General features: G+C 42.8%; 1 protein-coding gene across 2 annotated transcripts in view; it reads left to right on the top strand.

Moving 5' to 3' along the window:
- The window catches only part of DNTT (DNA nucleotidylexotransferase), a 65,952-nt gene that overhangs the window by 22,531 nt on the left and 21,599 nt on the right, over nucleotides 1–21,822 (top strand). Inside the window, exon 1 of one of the 2 annotated variants that reach the window (XM_004049860.5) lies at nucleotides 9,216–9,418. The exons of the other annotated variant lie outside the window; for it this stretch is intronic. Within the exon in view, the coding sequence (XP_004049908.3) occupies nucleotides 9,216–9,418 (203 nt within the window). Of the gene's footprint in view, nucleotides 1–9,215; nucleotides 9,419–21,822 lie in introns of those variants that run through there. 2 annotated transcript variants of the gene reach the window in all.

Consider the following 21,822-nt stretch of genomic DNA (forward strand, 5'->3'; position numbering starts at 1 on the left):
CTCTCTCAGAAGCTTTGGAAAGGAGCTAGGCCCTTTTTCACCAAGTTAAAACATTTCAGTTAAATATAATCACACCATTTAGCACCCAATTATAAACTATTACCTCCACAATTTAAAAATATTGAATATGAGATTTTGTTATTTTTAAAAAGTAAACAATTACTCACAGAGCTTTATAAAAAAAGATTACTATGTTGAAAGTGAGTCCCTACTTCCCCCTACCCCCATCAAATTATTCTCTCTGAGAAACACACGTTTAAAATAAATCTCAAATTCGTTGCATTGAGAGCTGAGTTTGGTACCAAATTCACGATGTGACATTGTTTCTGCTGGGCCGTTGAACCCCTTTTTCCTCCCAGGTGGTGATGAAAGACTTTCACTTCCTGGCAAAGAATAAGAGAGGGTTTTGGCTGCATCCCCAGCAAAACCAGCTTTAGATAAATGGTTTGGCACAAACACTTGTGGGCCTGAGCTCTCCCCTTCTATGCATTAGGGGTGTGTCACTGACAGAATTCTCACTGGTCTCTCTGGATGGAAGAGGAATGGTGTTCACAGCCTATACTTTGGGCTGTCATCTATGTACAAAGACATGTGCTAAGCCCTCTAAGACATACAAAGAAGGTTACACTCTAAATGGGAAGACGAGCCATACTTGTCTACATAAAGGAAGGTGGTCAGGGGCAGAAGGTAATTGAAACAGGGTAAGTATCAACAATGTGTTATTGAGGTGAGTTCCCAGGAAGCCAGCCCTGAGATGGGAATTTGTGTGCAGAAGTCTATTGGGGATGCCCTTGGGATCATCATCTATGGGAGCATGAAGGAGTAGATTGGGCAGAGAAAGAGTTGAACCACTATATGATTGTAGTACAGATCTCAGCCAATCTAATAGGATGCTCTGGAGTTAGGCTGGCCCTTCAGAGTTGTCACCCCTTGAAATGAGATTACCTGACCTTTGTAACCTTCCCCCGATCATTGACCAATAAGTGGAGGGGTCTGTCCTTAGGCAAGTGTCTCTCTTTGTCAGTGAGCCATCAGCTCTGCCATTGTCAGTAGCAAAAGGAATGGTGACTCCATCCTGAAGGGGTCTCTGGGCAGCTCACCACAGCATCCACTATAGAGGGAGATCTGTGACCTTGAAGATAAATGTGTTTTTGGTTGTTGTTGTTTTGCTTTTTTTTCTTTGAGACGGAGTCTTGCTCTGTTGCTCAGGCTGGAGTACAGCAGTGCGATCTCGGCTCAGTGCAACGTCTGCCTCCCAGGTTCAAGTGATTCTCCTGCCTCAGCCTCCTGAGTAGCTCAGATTACAGGTGTGTGCCATCATGCTCAGCTAATTTTTGTATTTTTAGTAGAGACAGGGTTTCACCATGTAGGTCAGGCTGGTCTCAAACTCCTGACCTCAGTTGATCCTCCTGCCTCGGCCTCCCAAAGTACTGGGATTACAGGTGTGAGCCACTGTGCCTGGGCCAAGGATAAATGTTTATAGCACGAGGGAAAAAGGTACATTACTAAGGCACTGGGAGTAACTGGGGAATCTGAAGCGTATTGTTATGATCAGTCTCTATTTGCTATTCATTTCACTCTGATAAGACCATCTCAATCCCCTAGTGTTATAAACACTACAAATACTACTATAGCATAAAATGTCCTCCATAAGATCCAGTAAAGAATAGCTGAAATATTTAGCTGACTCTTTTCAAACCATAAAGGTCAAACACATTTCAAGTTTAGTTTAATTCTATTTTACAATTTTGGTTTTATAACCCAAAACTATTGTTTTCCAATTCACTGTCTAAATAATTGTGAGATTCTGTCTGTCTCTCTCTTTATTTATTTATTCATTTATTTATTTATGAAATCAGATCTGGCTCTGTTGCCCAGGCTGGAGTGCAATGGCACAGTCATGGCTCATTATAGCCTCAACCTTCTGTATTCAAGCAATCCTCCTGCTTCAGCCTTCTGAGTAGCTGCGAAGACAGGCGTGCACCACCACACTCAACTAATTTTTTTACTTTTATTTTTGTAGAGATGGGGTCCTGTTTTGTTTCCCAGGTTTGTCTCGAACTCCTGGTCTCAAATGATCCTCCTACCTCAGCCTCTCAAAATGCTGGGATTATAGGCATGAGCCTGGCCTCAATTTTTTTTTTAAGGTAGTCTTTTTTTTTTCCAGTAGCTTTTGGGGAACAAGTGGTGTTTGGTTACATGGATAAGTTGTTTAGGTGTGATTTCTGAGATTTTTGATGTACCCATCCTCTCTCCTTTTACAATGATTTCTTTATGATGTGCCTCCTTGGTCTGGCACATTTATGCCTGTTTCCATCGCTACCATCATTAGTTTCTTTCAGATCTTTGCTAAAATGTCACCTCCTCAATAAAGCCTAATTGGATAATCTTAGACTGCCATCCCACCCCTGGCATGCGCTGTCCCCTTTATTTCTCTCTACAGCATTTATCACCATCTGGCCTGCTTGAGATTCTTGAATAATTTTATTTATTGTCTGTTTCCTTCTAGTAACAGACAAGTATGTAAATCCCATGAGGCAGGGGTTGTTTTATTCACTCTGTATTATTAATGCCTAGAAGTGCCTGGCACATAGTAGGCACAGTCAATATGCATTGAATGAATGAATGGTCCCAGCTGAGGCTTTCACGGTTCTCTTCTGGCCATTTGCAATAGTGACCCAGCTGGAGTAGCAGCTTCAGCTCTCTGCACCTTCCAGGCATCCCGTTTTGGACCACGGTATATACACATCACTGCAGGGCTGCCTTCTGTGGCCCTGCCTCGAGCCTGCCACTGTCCTGCTCAGAAGCTCCCATGACTTCTCAGTGCCAACTGAGGCTCTGGGTGGTCTCTGAGGTCTGCTCCAAACCTAACTTCTCTCCTTTTCCCCCATCTGCTCAAATCCTTCCAGCCCTCCTGGCCCCTGACAGGCTCCCTCTCATGTGAGTGCCCTTCCTGCCACCCTTTCCTGCCCTCCTCTGAATTCCTCCAGCAGATGAGTGTAAGGGGGCAAGTTAAACATCTTCCAGGGCCTTCTGAAGAATGTGAGGATAAATGGTAAAGCATTTCACGAAGCCTAACATCTTTAGAGATGATTATTATTACCAGTATGTCATGATAGTATTATTGTATCATAAACTTCTCAATTCAGTAATAGATGTCTGGAAGGTTGGAGCTAAAGCATCAAGCCACATTCTCCAGTTTACCAGTAATAAAGCTGATCTTGTGACTCTGGTCACAGTGGTGTGCTGGAGTCAGCTGCTGCCAGCTCACAAGAACCCATGGCTAAATGTTCTGGAACTCTGCGAGCCGGCTGCTAAACATTCACATGCACCCCACTGCCAACTGACCCATGCTTGTTTTGCAGTCAGTTCATAAGCTGCAGGAGAGAAAGATGTGTTTAACTGCTTACCTTAGAGACGTTATCGGTCAAGAAAAAGAATTAAAAGGATCTGGTGACAGAAGTGAAGGAGCAGTTTGGGGAGTGATGATGAGTAGTTCTGTTTCAGGCATTTTGAATAATATTTTTCAGTGGAATGTAAACGGGCCTGGTGCTGAAGAGAGAGAAATGGGCTAGAGATAAAGATTTGGAAGTTATGGGATATTGGCAGGACTGGAGGATTTTACCCCCGGATACCCAGGAGCCATGGCCCCAACCACTGATCCACAGCACAACGTCTATCATCTCACCCAGGCTCTGTTCTCATTCTCTCCAGTGGCCCCAAGTCATATCTTATTATAATTGTCTCCTGATTCCTTCCCTTTTTTCTCCCTCTTCAATTCACCCCATTCATTATTGCCTGATTAATTTCCCTAAGGCACCATTTTGATCACCTTCTGTATTTGCTTAAACACTTTCAGCAGCTCCTAACTCTTTGCAAATAAAATCCCAACTGTCCTATTCAAATTTGTCCTTGAGGCAAATCCCTGTACTTTCTCCCCTCCATGCCTGATATTCATGCTGTCACCCATAATTTTGTATACAGTTAAGTTTAATAAACATTTTGGAATAAAGACTAGAAGTCACAAATAAGCTGCTGTTGTCCATCAGTTCCATTGTTCTATCACGTCTCACGTTGTAGATGAAGGTGAACCCCTGTTATAACTAAAATATAGAAATTTCTTGTACTTGTTAGGCACCCAACATATATAGCTACCAAATGCTTCTTAATGGCAAGAAACAAATTTTCCAAGGTTTATTTTTCATTCAAGACTCTCTACACATGCTCCTGGCAAGGCAGTTCTAAGCTCCAGAAGACACTTGCTGCCAAGAACCAAACACAGCTGTTCAGGCAACAGAGGAAGCTGGTGCTCGGTGAAAAACCAAACCAAAACAAAACCCTGCCCGCACATTTGAGGATGGCACAGGTCCCAGATCTACACCTTGAAATGAATAGAAGATACAAGATATTTGATATAAAAGAAAATGAAAGTGCCGGAAACAGAAGTTTTCTCTCTCAAACTGACTTCCTCCAACGTGCACAGAGAATAACAACAGGACTCCTAAGGATAAAAATAGTGTTTGCTGATGGGAAGAGGGCTGCTTCTCCACTGAACCATGGAAAACCTAAAATCCTCCCCATTGTTTCCTGCCCCATACACTTGTACTCAATAAAGATCTCTAAGAATGATCATGTGGAGACTAAATATTACCCAAAATGGAAAAAATTTAAAAATAATCCCGAACTAAGGGGAGAAGTGGCTGCCTGGGAGCATCAGCATGGAAGCCAGTGAGCAGCTGTGTTCTTTGTTTCCTCATAGCCATCATCACCTGAACAGGCAGGAGCATTGGTCACATCTGCCAGCATCATGGGAGTGGCAGCATGAGAGGGAGGACAGAACAGTGGCCCAGCTCCCATGTGGACCAGGCAGGCAGTTGTCATGCTATCTTATTCATCACTTACAATGTGAAGAAGTTGGCACTATGACTGCTATTTTACATGTTGGAAGCTGCGAACACCCCACAGGGTAAGGGAATGGCCCAAGCTCATACATCTGGTAAGTAGCAGGTGGTTCAGGCTTGTGTAGCTCCTGAGGCACCAATACTTCCAGTTGCATTCAAAAGGGTGCTGTAGGTGTTCTACGAAACAAACAAAGAAAAGGTAAGCATGTTGAGAATACAGTGGGTGAACACAGTTTATTACAAACCTTTAATGTTCTAACATACATTGTATAGAGTTTCTCTGGTTTCCCTACACTTAATTCACTGCAGAATTTTTGTTTTGCCTGGAGCACTTCATGGGACCAGTGTTCCCATAAATCATTGCAGGACACCCCTCTGGTCTCATTAGAGTCTTAGGTCTGTTTTATTTTTTTGTCTTGTTTTGTTTTCTTTTTTGAGACAGGGTCTCACTCTGTTACCCAGGCTGGAGAGCAGTGGCATGGACAGGGCTCTTTGCAGCCTCGATCTACTGGGCTCAAGTGATCCTCCTGTGTCAACTCTTCCTAAGCGGGCTGGCACCACTTTTGGAAGAGTCTAGAAAAAGCAAAAGACCATTGGGAAGGACTGCGACAGGATTACCTACAAAGTATATGGGAACACAGGGAAGGGAAGGGGGAACAAGGAGAAACCTGCACTATTACAATAGCAATGGACAGTTCTTGGAACTTGCATGCCAGTGGTCTTTGAAGTGCTTTAGTCCTCATAGCCACCTGTAAGATAGAAATCATTCTAACCCCCATTGCAGAGATAAGGGAAATAAAGCAAAGAAAGGTTAGGTTTTGAATTCAGGTAGTCTGGCTCCTAACACCTGTATTCTATTTGTTCATATTGAAGAGTCTTAAATGGAGCAGAATTCTCCACCAAGTAGCATAAACAAATAAACTTTTGTTAAGACACTGAGATTTGGAGATTATTGACCAATCTAGTAGATCAAGGAGAGTGCTCAACATCTGATGCAAAGAGCTTCAGAAAATTATAGTATAGTAAGAAGAAATCAATTCCTGCTATTGGCAGCAATGCCAAAGAGCATAAGAGAACTCTGTATAGTGTTTTATTATTTTCAAGGCACTTCATGAGCACGATTTAATTTAGTTCCTGAGAAGGCGATGAGACATCTGTGCTCTCGGACCTTATTTCACACCTCCCTTCACCACAGGGGATTGGTTTAACAGACATTAATTGCTGAAAAAGCAAAAAGAGGACATTGAGGTAACTCAGAGAAAGAAACTGCAAGAAGCACGCTACACCACTGGGCTGGAGCAACAAAGGGATGGAGCTGGGATTGTTGAAAACTGGAAGTTTGGAGCAGGGCTCCCATGGAGCTGGAACACAGATCTTTAATAAGGAAGTGCTGCCTGTCGTCCCTGGTGCCATAGAATTTCATAGGGAAACCTCTGCAGAGCTGGGACTCAGACCTTTGAGGAGATGTCACCTAAGTGGTATTGATACCTCTGAAGTGTACAGTAAGCCTGGGTCTGGTTGTGCAGAAAAGAAAAAAAGAAAAAGAAAAAAGCTAAAGACTGGAACCAACCACTGCTGTCTGAGTAGAGAACCATTACTGCGAAGGACCCTGACCTTTGTAGCAGCAAGCAAACAAAAAAGGTCACCTCTTTCCTCCTATCTAGACTTTCGGTCTCCCTCTGGTATCACCATTGGCAGAGCCTGACATAAAGTCAGCTGGCAAATGAGAAAGAGAATTTGCTCAGTCCCAGCCTCAACCTCATGGAATCCACCAGAAAAAAGGTAGATTTGCAGCTGAGAGATGATAGCCTGATAACCAGACAGGCATCAGTACATTTGAAATTTTTGTTGGTAATCTTTTCAATACCAGTGACTCAAAGCAAATTAAAATGTGACATTGGTTAATATGATATTTTGATGATTTAGTAGTTTTACAAAACATATATATCCGATTTCAGATTGAACTGGAATGTCTCTAAAAACAAAACATAAATTACTACGAACTGACATTTATTGAAAGTGCTACCTTTGTGTCAAGCACTCTGCCCAGCAGGTTATGTGGGCTATCTCAGTCCTCATTTTACAGATGGGGTAAAGCTGAGGCTTAAAGAAGTTAAGCAACTTGCTTTGAAGCTTCAGAGCAATAGAGACAGAATTTTTATGGGCAGCCTGACGAAGCCTGAGCTGTTAGCCACATCTCAGTACTACCTCCCCATTCCCTTTACTGCTTAGATGGTGCGCCTTTACTATTAGGTGGCTATACCTTGGGAACGAACACAACAATCCCAGACTCTTGCTAGAATCATTTACTTACTCCCTGCTGCAGCACCATTTGGTAGCTAAGACTGCATTCTAACATGAAGCATTCAGCTCTTCAGCAATCAAACACATAATAGTCAGGGTCAAAATAGACTCTCATCTCCCAGTTGATCTCTAGCAAACAGTCATAGCATCCAGGAATTTCAGGGCTGCATTATAGGCCCTTACCAGATGTCTGAATTCCCTTCTGTTACAGCTCAATAAACAGTTATCCAGCATCTGTTTGAATACTCTTCATGACTTGTAACACACAACTGTATAAAGCTGCTCTCTGTATATTTTTAGACAGCTGAGTTACTAAACAGGTCTTACTTGCGGAGAACTGGAATCTATTACTCTACAATTTCCACCTGAAGATTTCTGATTTTGCTTTCTTGAGCAACACAGAGTGCTTTACCCATGCCTTAAGGCAGCTGTCACATGACTCTTCCCCTAATACGGTTGTGAGGTGTTCACATGTTTTGGAGATAGCAAAAGTCTCAAATAATATGGCACAGACGGCCAGCCACGGTGGCTCACACCTGTAATCCCAGCACTCTGGGAGGCCGAGGTGGGCCGATCACCTGAGGTCAGGAGTTCAAGACCAGCCTGACCAACATGGTGAAACCCCATCTCTACTAAAAATACAAAAATTAGCCAGGCGTGGTGGCGTGCGCCTGTAATCCCAGCTATTCAGGAGGCTGAGGTAGCAGGATCGCTTGAACCCAGGAGGTGGAGGTTGCAGTGAGCTGAGATTGTGTCACTGCACTCTAGCCTGGGCAATAAGAGCGAAACTCCATCTCCAAAAAAAAAAAAAAAAAAAAAAAGGACAAAGGGTGAGCAGAGCTCAGATTGGTTATTGGAGAAGACAATACAGAGGAAGGCTCCTTGGTGGTTAAGAGTAGTCTTTTAAAATCAGACAGATCTGAGTCCAAATCCTAGCTCAATCATTTCTCAGTTGTGAAAATTCAGTAGCTCTGTGACCTTGGGCAAATTGTTTAGCCAAATGAGAAAGGTAGGACCACCTGACAGTGGTATTGTGAGGATCCTGTCAGCTAAGGCTGGTAGGTGCTTGCCTTGGCCGTGTAGTAGCTGCTCAGGAAATGAGATCTATAGAGTGTATTAGTGAAAGACAAATTTAATTTTGCACATAAAGTTATGAAAATGTCTCCTTATGGCAGTGATTCTCATCACTGCCATAAATGTTTTAGCATTTATAACAGACTACTCTCTGGACAACCTTAATCCACTTAAAAAACTAATATATGCATACAGCATTTGGAATCCAAAGAACTGAATTCAAGATATGGCTTGGCCCCTTATTCTGTGATCTTGAATAACTGAGCCTTGGTTCTCTTGTTTATAAAATGTACCTATGTAAGTGAACAGGTGGTAATACCCACCATGAAATACTATGGAGCAGTTAGAAGCGACAGAGCAATTAGAATACGGACCTGGAAAACATAGCTCCAAGTGAAATAAAAAGGTGATTGGCAAAATGAGAAATGTAACAATGCCATTTATGTAAAGTCAAAACAACCACAAGCAGAATATAACACCCATGCAAATCACAGACATCCAGTACAGTGTAATGATTGTCTACAAAAGGAGGAGAATGCAAGTGAGTTGGGAGGTTTAAAAGGGATCAATAAATAAAGACCACAGAAGGGCCTCAGTACATTTAGACATAAATAACATGCAAACAATGATGCTTCCCTACCTTCCTCACGAGGTTACTCTGAGGAGCTAATGAGATTGTGCGTATGAAAACAAAAGTTAATTGACTGTCTTCATTATGATCTCCATATTGGACAAATGAACTGAACAGAGATAAAAATTCCCCATCACACTTTGGCAGGAAGCTGTTGCCAGGGCAGCACCTGTGAAGCCCTGGCCTGGCTTCAGAGTCTGCTGGTGAGATGACATCAAAACCCTTCGTGTAGGAGGGTGGCAGTCTCCCTCCCTTCTGGAGACACCACCAGATGGGCCAGCCAGAGGCAGCAGCAGCCTCTTCCCATGGATCCACCACGAGCGTCCCACTTGAGCCCTCGGAAGAAGAGACCCCGGCAGACGGGTGCCTTGATGGCCTCCTCTCCTCAAGACATCAAATTTCAAGATTTGGTCGTCTTCATTTTGGAGAAGAAAATGGGAACCACCCGCAGAGCGTTCCTCATGGAGTTGGCCCGCAGGAAAGGGTTCAGGGTTGAAAATGAGCTCAGGTAGGACAGCATCGATCTTGCTTTGTAAATAAGCAGAGGCTTTGTGAACAGCTTCTTGGGAACCCAAGGAACCTGTGTTTTCTTCCACATGTGGAAGAGGTGATCTTCCCACTGGGAGAACAGCAGATTTGAAATCAAAGAACAACTAGTTAAGGAAAACGAGATAAGTGGGGACTGAATATAATTATATTGAAACTAGTTGACACCAAAAGATGAGATAAATTTTTTGTTTTTTGCTTTTCACTCCTATGAGATGTGTTATTTAGGGATGATAAGCAGAACACTAATTGGAAAATTTAATGCTGAACCACTCAATTCTATTCTTGACCAATTTGAACAAAGTATCACTGAGTTCAACAAAAAAGTTTTGGCTACTTTGATGCAGAAAGATGATTTGGTTGCTTGGTTCTTACCTATACATCTGGGCGTGCTAAGGCAGCTAGCATCTGTGGTGGGAGAGGATGACTAGCCAGCTTACCACAGGCACCCCGATGTGGCCTTGATCACATTTTTCCAAAGAGCGGTCCTAGTGGGGTTCTTAGAAAGAGAGATGCTAGGTAAAGATGTATTCACTGTTAAGACAGCTCTGTCCAGGGATGACAGGCATCACACTGAGTGAGATGTAATCAGAGCCCAGGCAAGGAGGCGATAGAAGCATTTGGACCACCTAGATTGGTTCACTCACTAATCCACTTACCTTGAACAGCAATTATTCTTGTTGTTTTTCTAACTTCTATGTAAGCTCTTCACTGATCTCAAATAGATGAAGAGAAAACAAACAAAATCCAGAAACAAATAGTATTAGAACCTTGACATAAGTGATGGTTCTGGATTAAACTGTTAAGGGGCTTGCAATGAAGGAGTAATGATTTATGCAATTGACCGCTTTGACTGTGCAAGAAATAAATTGACCACAAATTTTCAGGCAAAACTATAAAAATTTTATGTGAAAGGACATTTTGATTGTATAAATAGTCTTTGATATTTGAAAATGAAACTGAGGAGCACGTCATGCAGAAGAAACGTCAGCTTCCAAGTGCTGAGGAGACATATTTCAAAAGTCCATTTTCAGATATGTTAATGTTCGCAACACTGTGATTCATATGACATTGACTTTTCATTCATTTTTTGCTAAAATGCCCCATTCAGAAATTCCTGAATTTCCTATGGTCTTTCTTCCACCTGATTTCTCTTTGCAAGGTCTCCTTTTCTCTCTTGCTGCCTCTTTGTAACCTCCTACAGCCACTCTGAATCTCATTTTCTAACATCCTTTCCAAGAAAATCCTAGATTTCATCTAACTGTTAAGCCTGCCTGATCTTACAGACTTACATAGAAGGCTAGAGTTGGAGAAGACAGGAAGATTATATAGGTAAAGAAGCCAAAAAAATAGATTTTTTTTTTTTTTGAGACAGAGTCTTGCTCTGTTGCCCAGGCTGGAGTGCAGTGGCACAATCTCCGCTCACTGCAACCTCCGCCTCCCAGGTGCAAGTGATTCTCCTGCCTCAGCCTCCCAAGTAGCTGGGACTACAGACACGTGCCACCACAATCAGCTAATTTTTGTGTTTTTAGTAGAGATGGGGTTTCACTATGTTGACCAGGATGGTCTCTATCTCCTGACTTTGTAATCCGCCTGCCTTGGCCTCCCAAAGTGCTGGGATTACAGGCATGAGCCACCACGTCTGGCCAAAAATAGATTTTTTAAAAAAGAAATTAAAAGCCTTAGCAGATATGGAACTGCTTTTCATGGTAAAGAAATTTGACAAGGGTTAGGCAAGAAGGAAAGAACCAGAAGCACCACTTACTGGAAAGCTCTCCATTGAAACGTCCAAGCTTCCAGCAAGGACCCGCTGATTTATTATAGACACAGCAATGAATACATACAAGGCGGCTGAGGCAGGCACTCAGGGAGATGATGGGAGGTAAGTTTCTTCTGTTGGCAGGACAGCTGAAGAGGCAGCTACATGCCCCAGATGCCTGCTGCCAGGGACCAAGCCCAGCTGCTCAGGCGGCGGAGGAAGCTAACTGGTGCATGGTGAGCAAACTGCCGCTGTGCATGTGATGATGGCAAAGTTCCCAGGCTGGTAGCTCAGAAGACACATTAAATACAAATGTGCTCTATGGCGCAAAATAAACCACAGGAAGTAGAAGTCCTAGGTCTCAAACGGAATTTCTGTGCATAGATATATAGACTTTAATTGGATAGAAAAATAAAAATTATTGTAGGGGACAAATCTCTAGATACGAAATTTAGAAACCTCAAATCCTGGCTCTGAGCCTCCCCAGCCATGGGGTATGGGACAAGGTCCCCTCTCTCCCGATTGATTTTAATATCCTGATAAATGGCCTATCTGATGTGATCACCAAATGAGATAATGCATGTCAATGTGCTTTGATAAATTAAAACAGTTAGACAAATGTAAAGTGTAATTATTTTCTTGTGAATTGCTGGATCCATTGACCTTTACAGCAAAACCCTAAGGAACGGGCTCTCCCTCCACAATATGAACAAGGTCAAATGATATCAACAAATAGAACAAAGACAGGAAGGAAACCCGTCAACATGTTATAACTGGTTTTTTGGGAGTGGGGGTTAGTAGGGAGAGATTATGGCTGTTTTTATTTTCTGGGTTTTCCAATTTTTTTTTTTTTTTTTTTTTTTTTTTTTTGAGACGGAGTCTCGCTCTGTCCCAGGCTGGAGTGCAGTGGCACGATCTCGGCTCACTGCAACCTCCACCTCCCAGGTTCAAGCGATACTCCTGCCTAAGCCTCCTGAACAGCTGGGACTACAGGCACGCATCAGCACGCCCAGATAATCTTTTTTATTTTTAATAGAGTTGGGGGTTTCACGATGTTGGCCAGGATGGTCTCGATCTCTTGACCTCATGATCCGCCTGCCTTGGCCTCCCAAAATGCTGGGATTACAAGCGTGAGCACCGTGCCTGGCCTCCAGTATATTTTTTACAGTAAGCATATATATATGCATGTGTGTGTGTGTGTATATATATATATATAAGCATATATATATGTGTGTGTGTGCATATATATATATATTTTTTTTTTTTTTTTGAGACATGGTCTTGTTCTGTCACACAGGCTGGAGTGCAGTGGTGCCATCTCGGCTCACTGCAACCTCCGTCTCCCAGACTCAACGGATCCTCTCACCTCAGCCTCCCAAGTAGCTGGGACTACAGATGCAGGCCACCATGCCCGGCTAATTTTTGTAGAGATGGGGTTCCGCCATGTTGCCCAGGCTGGTCTCGGACTCCTAGCTCCTGCCTTCACCTCCCAAAGGATTACAGGTGTGAGCCACCGTGCCCAGGCTACAATAAGCATGTATTTTAAAAATAAAAATAACAAAGAAAGCTGTTTTTTCAGTTGATAGGCAACAGTTTTCATTGTTCCTAACACATTCTTTGGCTGTCAGGAGGATTAAATTAGAGAAGAAACCTGATTCCTGCTTTACCTGGGCCTGAACACACAAATTAGAAATGGTGTACCTCAAAGTGTTGCACTGTCTGGAGCTATTTCATTCTGCAACATGCATGCAACATAATTGGGTGGAGCTTTGCTAACATTTATGCTGTATTGCAAAATACGTGCCATTCAATGTGCCATAGGAAGCTGGTCTTAAAATGTAGATCAGGGAAAGTATTAAAACCCTTGAGGCATTTTTGCATATTTATGAAAAGAATACTGAATTTTATTCCATGGCTAACTTCCTAAATTTTAGAGCAATTTGTCACCCGGGTCAAGCTGGAGAAGGATCAGAACCTACTGCTTGTCACTTTCTTATTTCATCCTGGGTTCCAATACATGGAGCTATTTTAAAATTTCATTCTGTTATCAACCCTCCTCCATAAACACATTAGTGTCACTCGAGTCCATGTGAAGAGACCACCAAACAGGCATTGTGTGAGCAACAAGGCTGTTTATTTCACCTGGGTGCAAGCGAGCTGAGTCTGAAAAGAGAGTCAGCAAAGGGTAGTGGGATTATCATTAGTTCTTATAGGTTTTGGGATAGGCGGTGGAGTTAGGAGCAATGTTTTGTGGGCAGGGGGTGGATCTCAACAAAGTACATTCTTAAAGGTGGGGAGAATTACAAAGAACCTTCTTAAGGCTGGGGGAGATTACAAAGTACATTCGTTAGGGTGAGGCAGAAACAAATCACAATGGTGGAAAGTCATCAGTTAAGGCTATTTTCACTTCTTTTGTGTATCTTCAGTTGCTTCAGGCCATCTGGATGTATACGTGCAGGTCACAGGGGATATGATGGCTTAGCTTGGGCTCAGAGGCCTGACAATTAGTTAAGCTTACTCTCTGTGTCTTGACCCAAATCATTGATGCTGAGGAAGAAAATGCACGACCAGGAAGGTTGGCTCTCCACCTTTGCATCTACCTAGCCGTTTAACACTTGCCAAGTTCCATTGTTCAAGCAGCTTGACACCCACCAGAGGATACTGTCATCCTTCCTAGACTTCCATAGTTTATCTACAAGGATGCCACTGGAAGACATTGTCTTCAGTGAAAGCAAGATGCAGCATCATGTCATCACCAATAAAGGGCTTTGTTAGTACCTACTCTGTGCAGTATTTGTCAGGTTGTGGAGACACAAAATAGTGGAAGACATGAGTCCTGCAAACAAGGAGTTTACAGTCAGACAGGAAAGTCAGGAATTGTACCTTTGTTGTCACCTGGAATTAAAAAAGTAGCATAGCATATATTCCAAGTTTGAACAAGTTTTCTTTAAAAAAAAAAAGTTAGCATTTGCCTGCTCATTTTTTACTTTTAGTCTTCTAGTATTATTTTGGTCTAGTTTTATCTAAACTGGCTGCTTGCCCTTTCCATTCAGTCATTATATCATGTTTGACATGTGGATTCTGTCTCACTCATTATCCCAAAACCATCGCCTCCAAAAGTCCCTGGCAATCTCATGGTAGTAAAATGCATTATTTTTTTCCACCTGAATGTTGGTAAAGACTCTCTCCTTGACCAAACTGTAGCATGGCTTCTAGCAGTTAAGGCCATGTCCCTAGGATGGCCCCCTTTAAAATGCCTGCCTGAGAAAGTTCATCACTGCCAGGAGAATGTCCTGTTTATTCTAGCCAAAGGCAGGCAATAGGGAGCTGGCCCGTGAACCCTCTCTTAAAGCAGTTACTTTAGAAAGTTGCAATGATAAATCCTTTCTCTGTCCCTTTGAGATGTAAATCTTCTAACCATCCAGAACTGCCTTCCAAGGATCTGAAAAAAGCAACCCTTCAAGGAGGTAACTCTGACTTTCAGATTCTGTGGGAGGGAGGGCCTAACTTCAGAGGACCTTCTTCTAATTTACACCACAAAAGTTTGCTTCTCCTCCAGGAAAGCTCCAATTAACAAACCCAGATGGCCTAGTCACAGGGACCAACCCCCCTGCTACCCCTCAGGGGCACACCCTTCCCCTAGCAGCACACCCCAGTTTTTTAAAAGTCTCATGCCTTTTGTTCCCATAAAGTTGAGTTCACTTCACACTGGGGCCTCTTTCCTATTGCCATCATTATGACTGAATATAACCATCCTTCCCACTTTAACTAGTGTCCAGCTTTGTTAATCTTTGGCAATGTTCTATTCTACACTTCAAATTTATGGTGTCTGAAATCAAAATATTCAAAGTCATTGTTTGCAAAATAAACAGAACATCAGTTGAAGGAGGTCAGTTTCCTGCTCTAGAAAATAAAAGTTGAACTGGCCACTCTCCAGGCCAGGCCCAGAATCCAAACACAGATTCCCTGGTTTTCTTTACAGTTTTTCTTGCTCTTTCCCTACCACCTTGAGTGCCTTCTCCCTTTACCTCTCTGCTTCCCAGACCTTAGACTCCTGAAAGCCCCCAGAGAGAAGCTTTCCTCCCTAGAATGCTGGTGGGAGTCACTGCCAAGGGTGGGCTCCCAGCTTTTCCTTTTGATGAGCAAAGGCTCTTAATCTCATCCAATTACCCCTCTCTGACTCCACAAGCCACGTGTAGACCTCATCTACAGACTTAGACAATTTTGTTTCACATAGGAGGCCTCAAGAAATATTTGCTCAGAGAATGATTTATCTGGTGAATATAAAACCAGCCCAAGGAACTTGTGTTTACCAAGAGTAATTTTTGTAATGAATTTTTTTTTCTGCAATGCATGAGTATTACTTTTGTAATCAGCAACATAATAAATATTTTATTTTTATAAATTCAAGAGCATGAGCATGAGATATAAACTTTTTTCTTGCTCTGATCCAAATTACTTTGTATTTCAAAATTTGCGGCTTTAAATTAATAAAAATTTTCTTAATCCCATTTAAGGTGGGCCAAAAAAAATCGAGGCAAGATCATCTCAGTCATAAGTACAGCAGGGCTGGAGACAGAAACCTGTCCTTAGTGGTGCTAGGTGCTAGTAAGAGTTTGCGATAAAACCAAACAAAACTGCATGATCTTTCTGTTCCAAGGATACTGAAACAGATCAGTTGCTAAGTGAAATTGGTAGAAGGGTTTTTAAACTGTAAACAGGTCAGTTTAACTGTAAATGACTATTTAAGTCATTGTTTACAAAATAAGTCCTATATCAGATGGGAAGAATCAGGAATGACCTCTCCCTGGGAAGAAGACAGCAGGTGACCATCCATGAGGATCCAGAAAGTCAGACAGAGGGTGGGAAGGAGTCTATACCCAGGCAAATAAAAATAGCTGCCACTTTCCTCGTGGACGGTTTTTCTAATTATACTTCATGAGAGGCAGGATCAACTAGGAAAAGAAAGACAGGAAGAACAGGGAAATTGTTGCCTGAGGAAAAAAATGCAGAACTGAAGTCCGTGAGTTAATTCCATAACCCAGGGCTTTTCAGACATCTGAGTGCCACAGTCACGATTCTTGTAATATCTTTTACCACATCTGTTATTATAATATATACGTAATCTGTTTATTTTGTTTGTTTATTTGTTTGGGGGGAGACAGGGCCTTGCTCTATCACCCAGGCTGGAGTGCAGTGGTGCAATCTCAGCTCACTACAATCTCCACCTCCTGGGTTCAAGCGATTCTTGTGCCTCAGCCTCCCGAGTGGCTGGGATTACAGGCACGTGCCACCACACCCAGCTAATTTTTGTATTTTTAGTAGAGACGGGGTTTCACCATATTAGCCAGGCTGGTCTTGAACTCTTGACCTCAAGTGTTTCGCCCACCTGGGCCTCCCAGAGTGCTGGGATTATAGGCAAAAGCCACCACACCTGGCCAGTGTGTTTCTTTTAATTGTCCCTAAACTGACTCATTTAAAATAAAATTAGCCTTGTTCTAAGGAATAATATCCATAAAACCTATGATCTGAGATGCATAATTTAAAATACAGATATAAATAAACACATAAGCCTTTTAAATGTTCAGTTGTGTACCTCCTAAAATTATGTCACGTACCTGCAGAGAAACGAGTACCATGTTGGAAAACACAGCTGTCATTGAGGCCAAAGGCTCAAGTGGGAGTCAAATCTAGGCTGGGGCAGTTCAATAGAAAAGATCTTTCTCTACAGTGGTGTTTCTCAAAGTGGAGTTCTTGGGCTGTGGGGTGGTTTTAAAACATAGGTCCTCCTGTGGAGAGGGAGGGGCAATTTCCCCGTCCTTTGCACCTTGCTGGTGACTGATTCAACCAGTAAGGTACAGTGGAAGTGAGACTGTGTCTTTCCCTGGAACACAATCTCTGGGACCCCAGAGCCTCATGTAAGACATTGGCGCCTCCTCTTAGACCACATAAAGTTGCTTGGGTCCCCAGTCCCTATGTTGCACTGAGCCCAGCTTTCCAGCCATCCTCACCAAGGTGGCAGAATGTAGAACCACAGGGAACATCAGCACCTCAGCAGAACAATACAGGGCAGAGAGATCACCCAGCCAAGCCTGCCTGAAGTCCTGACCCACGAAATTGTGAGATATAATAAAATAGTTGCCTTTTTAAGTCATTACATTTTGGGATCACTGGTTATGCAACAGTAGATAACGAAAACAGACTGACTATATCAGAATCACCAATGGAGCTTGTCAAAATGCATATTCCTGGGCCTCAGGTGCAATTCCCCAGGGATTCTGAAGTCTCATAATGGGACCCAGTAATCTGAATTTTAACCTAGCTTCCTGGATGTCTCTGGTAGACACTAGAGTTTGAGAGACATTCCTTTAGAGCTATTCATTCATTCATCTATCCAGTCTACCATCATCTTTTTACCATTACTATAAATCTGGCCATGTGCTGGGCTCCAGGCATAACCCAGAGACCATGCCACTGTCCCTGCTCTCAGGGACACCAAGGACCAAGCTGGGCACCTGACAGTGAAGCACTAGTTGAAGGAGGAGACCCTGAATCTTCTTCCCTGTAGGAGACTGAGGGACCAATGCCAGTTCTCTCAGAATTGCTATAATTTGTTCAAGACCTCCCAAACTTAGTCCAAAGCACTAACAATTGGTCATGGCCAAGAAATTAGGAGAAGATTGAATTCACTGATATTTTGGAAATAGCCATCTCAGCAGAACTGTGGGATCTCTGAGGTTGAGGTTGGCTGCCAGAGGGTTTCTGTCACCTTTTGTTATAAGAAGGAAGCCAAGGTCTCTGTGGGCAAGGCAGAAACAACTTCAGCCTCAATCACAGATTCATTTGCCCTTGAAAATGACATTCATGTATATTTTCCCCCAAGTAGAAAAGTGACCATAGATAGTTCATTACAGAAAATGAGAAAATAAAGAAAAACATTTCAAACACACAAACAAAGCCCCCCTCAGGCATCTAACCACAGTCTAGCAGAACGTTAAGAGGTTGCTTGAGTCAGGCACACCTGGGTTTGAACCTCGGCTTCATGTAAGCTCCCCCAGGCTTGGTTTTCTCCTCTGTGATTATATTGCCTACTGTGCTAGGCTGTTGTGAGGATTAAGTAAGAATATCTGCATATGTGTGTGTGTCATTATCATTATCGTTGCTAATAGTTGCTTGAGTCAGGCACACCTGGGTTTGAACCTCGGCTTCATGTAAGCTCCCCAAGGCTTGGTTTTCTCCTCTGTGATTATATTGCCTACTGTGCTAGGCTGTTGTGAGGATTAAGTAAGAATATCTGCACGTGTGTATGTCATTATCATAATCTTTGCTAATAGTCACAAGTATTTCTTTCTAGTCTGATTCCCTTTATATGCCAGTATTTATTGTTTGTTACTTAATAGTTCCTTGAGCCCCCTCCCATCTGTACTCCCCAGCATTCTAATGTCCCCATCAGAGGCAGGGCTGTGTCCAGAGGAATCCTAGGTGGAGAAATGGTGGCGATGGAGCAGCAGGGTAGGAGTGGATGGTGACAGGCCAGAATTTGGACGATGAGTCCAGGGCTCCCCCTTGACACGTCCATCTCCCTCAGAGGTTTAGGGAAAACCCAGAGCCCAGAGAGCCTGACAGCCTCCCTGTGGCTGCTCCGTCTTGATGTGTGGCTATGGCAACTGTTCTTTCAAGTTTTCTGGGGCAGTTCTACATGTCCTGTAGTCTAGTTTAGTCCATATAATATTGTACATAAAATAGCAAAACACAAATTCTATGTGGCAGCAGCAAGGCAATACGTTTACTGCTGTTATATAGGAGGTGCTATTCCATCTGTATTTCTGCCCTTGGGAGGAAATCGGTTTTCTTATTATTATGATACCCATCCAGATGTTACTCCCTCTGCAACAAGAGGAAGTGAGCAGCTCCCTCCTTTTCCAAAGGACACAAAGTCATGGATGGCCAAGCACGTAGACTTTGATGAGAACAGCCATAGGATCAAATCCCTGCTCCACCTACTAATTATTCGCTGGGTGAAATTTTTAATTTTTAACATCTCCAAGGCTATCTCTTCCCCCCCCCCTTTTTTTTTTTTTTTGAGATGGAGTCTCGCTCTGTCGCCCAGGCTGGAGTGTAGTGGCACAATCTCAACTCACTGCAACCTCCGCCTCCCAGGTTCAAGTGATTCTTCTGCCTCAGCCTCCTGAGTAGCTGGGACTACAGGCACATTCCACCACGCCCAGCTAATTTTTTGTATTTTTAGTAGAGACAGGGTTTCACCGTGTTAGCCAGGATGGTCTTGATCTCCTGACCTCACGATCTGCCCGCCTCAGCCTCCCAAAGTGCTGGGATTACAGGCGTGAGCCACCGCGCCCCGCCTCTCTTCCCATTTTTAGATGGGGATGATCATATCTATCTCATGGCATTATTGATAATTAAATGATGTATAAAGTATGCCTACCAGAGTGTCTAGCATATAGTAATATTCTAATATTGTTAACATTTCCAGTATTGGAGTGTTCAGAGCAGAGAGAAAACCACTGTACCAGCAAATAGACAAACAGCTGCCACAAGATAGTGATAAGAAAGTATCAGCAGAGCACACTAGAGGCCATGGGTCTCCTTAGTAATACTGCTCGGTAAGGGCTCGGAGCTGAAAGTGAACAACACACAGAGACTGTGAATTGCCTGTGAGGGGCTGATGGCAACCCCGACACGAGGAAGCACATCACAGCCCAGATCTAGCTGGCCACATGCAGAGGATCAGCTGAACTCAGGCAACACAAGACGATGGGAAATACAGTCTGGGCCACAACAGAGATTCTGTCAACAAAATTTCTTAAATTATTTGTGGCAAAGGACCAGTTTTCAAAAAATGTGTTGAAGACCAATGCTTCTTTTTTTTTTTTTAAGCCACAGTAAAACTATTCTGGTGATGTCAAATTACAATTAAAGTTTCTAAATGCTGACTTACAATTTCTGAACTTACCTTGTTGGGAACTAGAGGCAACCAATACTGAGCTCTGAGTAGCATTGGCTTAAGAGGTTTTGTTTGACTTTTTGGTTTTTGTGTGTGCTTAAGATTATTATCGCTATTTTGTTTTGTTTGCTAGTTGCTTAATGAGCAGGAAGTGGGAGTTTAAATCAGAGTCTTCCTTCATATGACGTACAGCCTGTCATCCACAAATTTGTTTGCATTAATTAAGAAATGCATATGGTTCTCACCCAACAATGTGAGCGCAGACATTCTCACACTGTCTCAGAGAATCCCAGGAGAAGAGGCAGTAGGGGGAGTGGTAAGAGTGTAGGTGGTTAGGGGTCCCAGGGTTCCTCTTTAACATACCCTTCTCCCTCTCAGGGTTAGGTAAAACTCTATTTATTGTAATAATATTATAATAAATAATAATGTATCATAAGTATAATAATATAATAATAATTTTTCCCTCCAAAGGGCAGAAATATAGATGGAAAATATAGATGGAATAACACTTCCTATTAATCCTTGATCCAAAGAATCCTTCAGGAATTTTATTATAAATAAATTTTGAAATAATATGGATCTGCAATAGGGAAGTGGTTATCCATCTTCCTTTAATTCTTGTGGAATGTTGCTTTGCCATGACTTATTTCTGTTTGGGCACATCCTGCCATCCAGATGGTCTCAGCTCTGACCCCAGCCCACACCTCTCTCTGAGCACCAACCTCAGATCCCAACTGTCAACCAGATATTTTAATTTGGATCTCCTGCTGTCCTTCAAATGCAGCATGCCTGAAATAAACTTCAGTTCCACTGCTCCACCCCTTCCCCCAAAGAGACGCAACTTCCTAAATCTGATTTCTACCAAAAGTGCCATTACTGTGATTAATATGCTGGAGTAATATTTGACTCCCTCCCTGACTTCATCTTTCATAGGTGAGCTGATGCAGATGTCCACCATATTTCTCCTCTGCTTTTCTGTGCCAGACTGGGTTAAAATCATCTCACACTTACACTATCATTTCATCTTCCTAAGTAGTTCCCCAACCCTCCCTACCCCATTACGCTCCCCTCCAAATCACTGTATGTACCAGACTCGTCTTTTAAAATAACACTGTAGTGCTATCAATGTTCTGCTCACAAAAGCCTTCGCTGGCCCCACAACCCCAGAAAATAAGATCAAACCTCCTCAACAGGCTTCTAAGACCTTCTAGAATGTAGTTGTCCCTACGAATTCAGCCACTTCTACAATTACTTCCCAATATAAACTCTCCACTCCAACCCAGGCCATTCTCCTCCCTGTCCTTCTGGCCCCTGACCCTTTTCTTCCAGGAGAACCCTAAGTTCTGCCTTTTAGGTGTGTCATTCAGGACTAGACACAATCCCAGCTCTGCCACCAACCAGCTGCCTCTCCCAGCTTACACCATGTTTTTTTCCTTCTCTGAACATGGCAGATCTTCATGCCTCATGTCTTGTCATAATTCACATCATAAGCCATCTGTTTCGTGTAACATACTAGTGTCTAGTAACTTCCTTTTTCTTCTTTGGTACCCAACCTCCTCCTACTACCATCACTGCCACCACTATCACAAGGAATCTAGGGTTGTGCATATAATAGCAAATTTAAAAATACCTCATGAATCAG

Source organism: Gorilla gorilla, chromosome 8 (genome assembly GCF_029281585.2).
Source record: "Gorilla gorilla gorilla isolate KB3781 chromosome 8, NHGRI_mGorGor1-v2.1_pri, whole genome shotgun sequence".
NCBI classification, from domain to species: domain Eukaryota; kingdom Metazoa; phylum Chordata; class Mammalia; order Primates; family Hominidae; genus Gorilla; species Gorilla gorilla.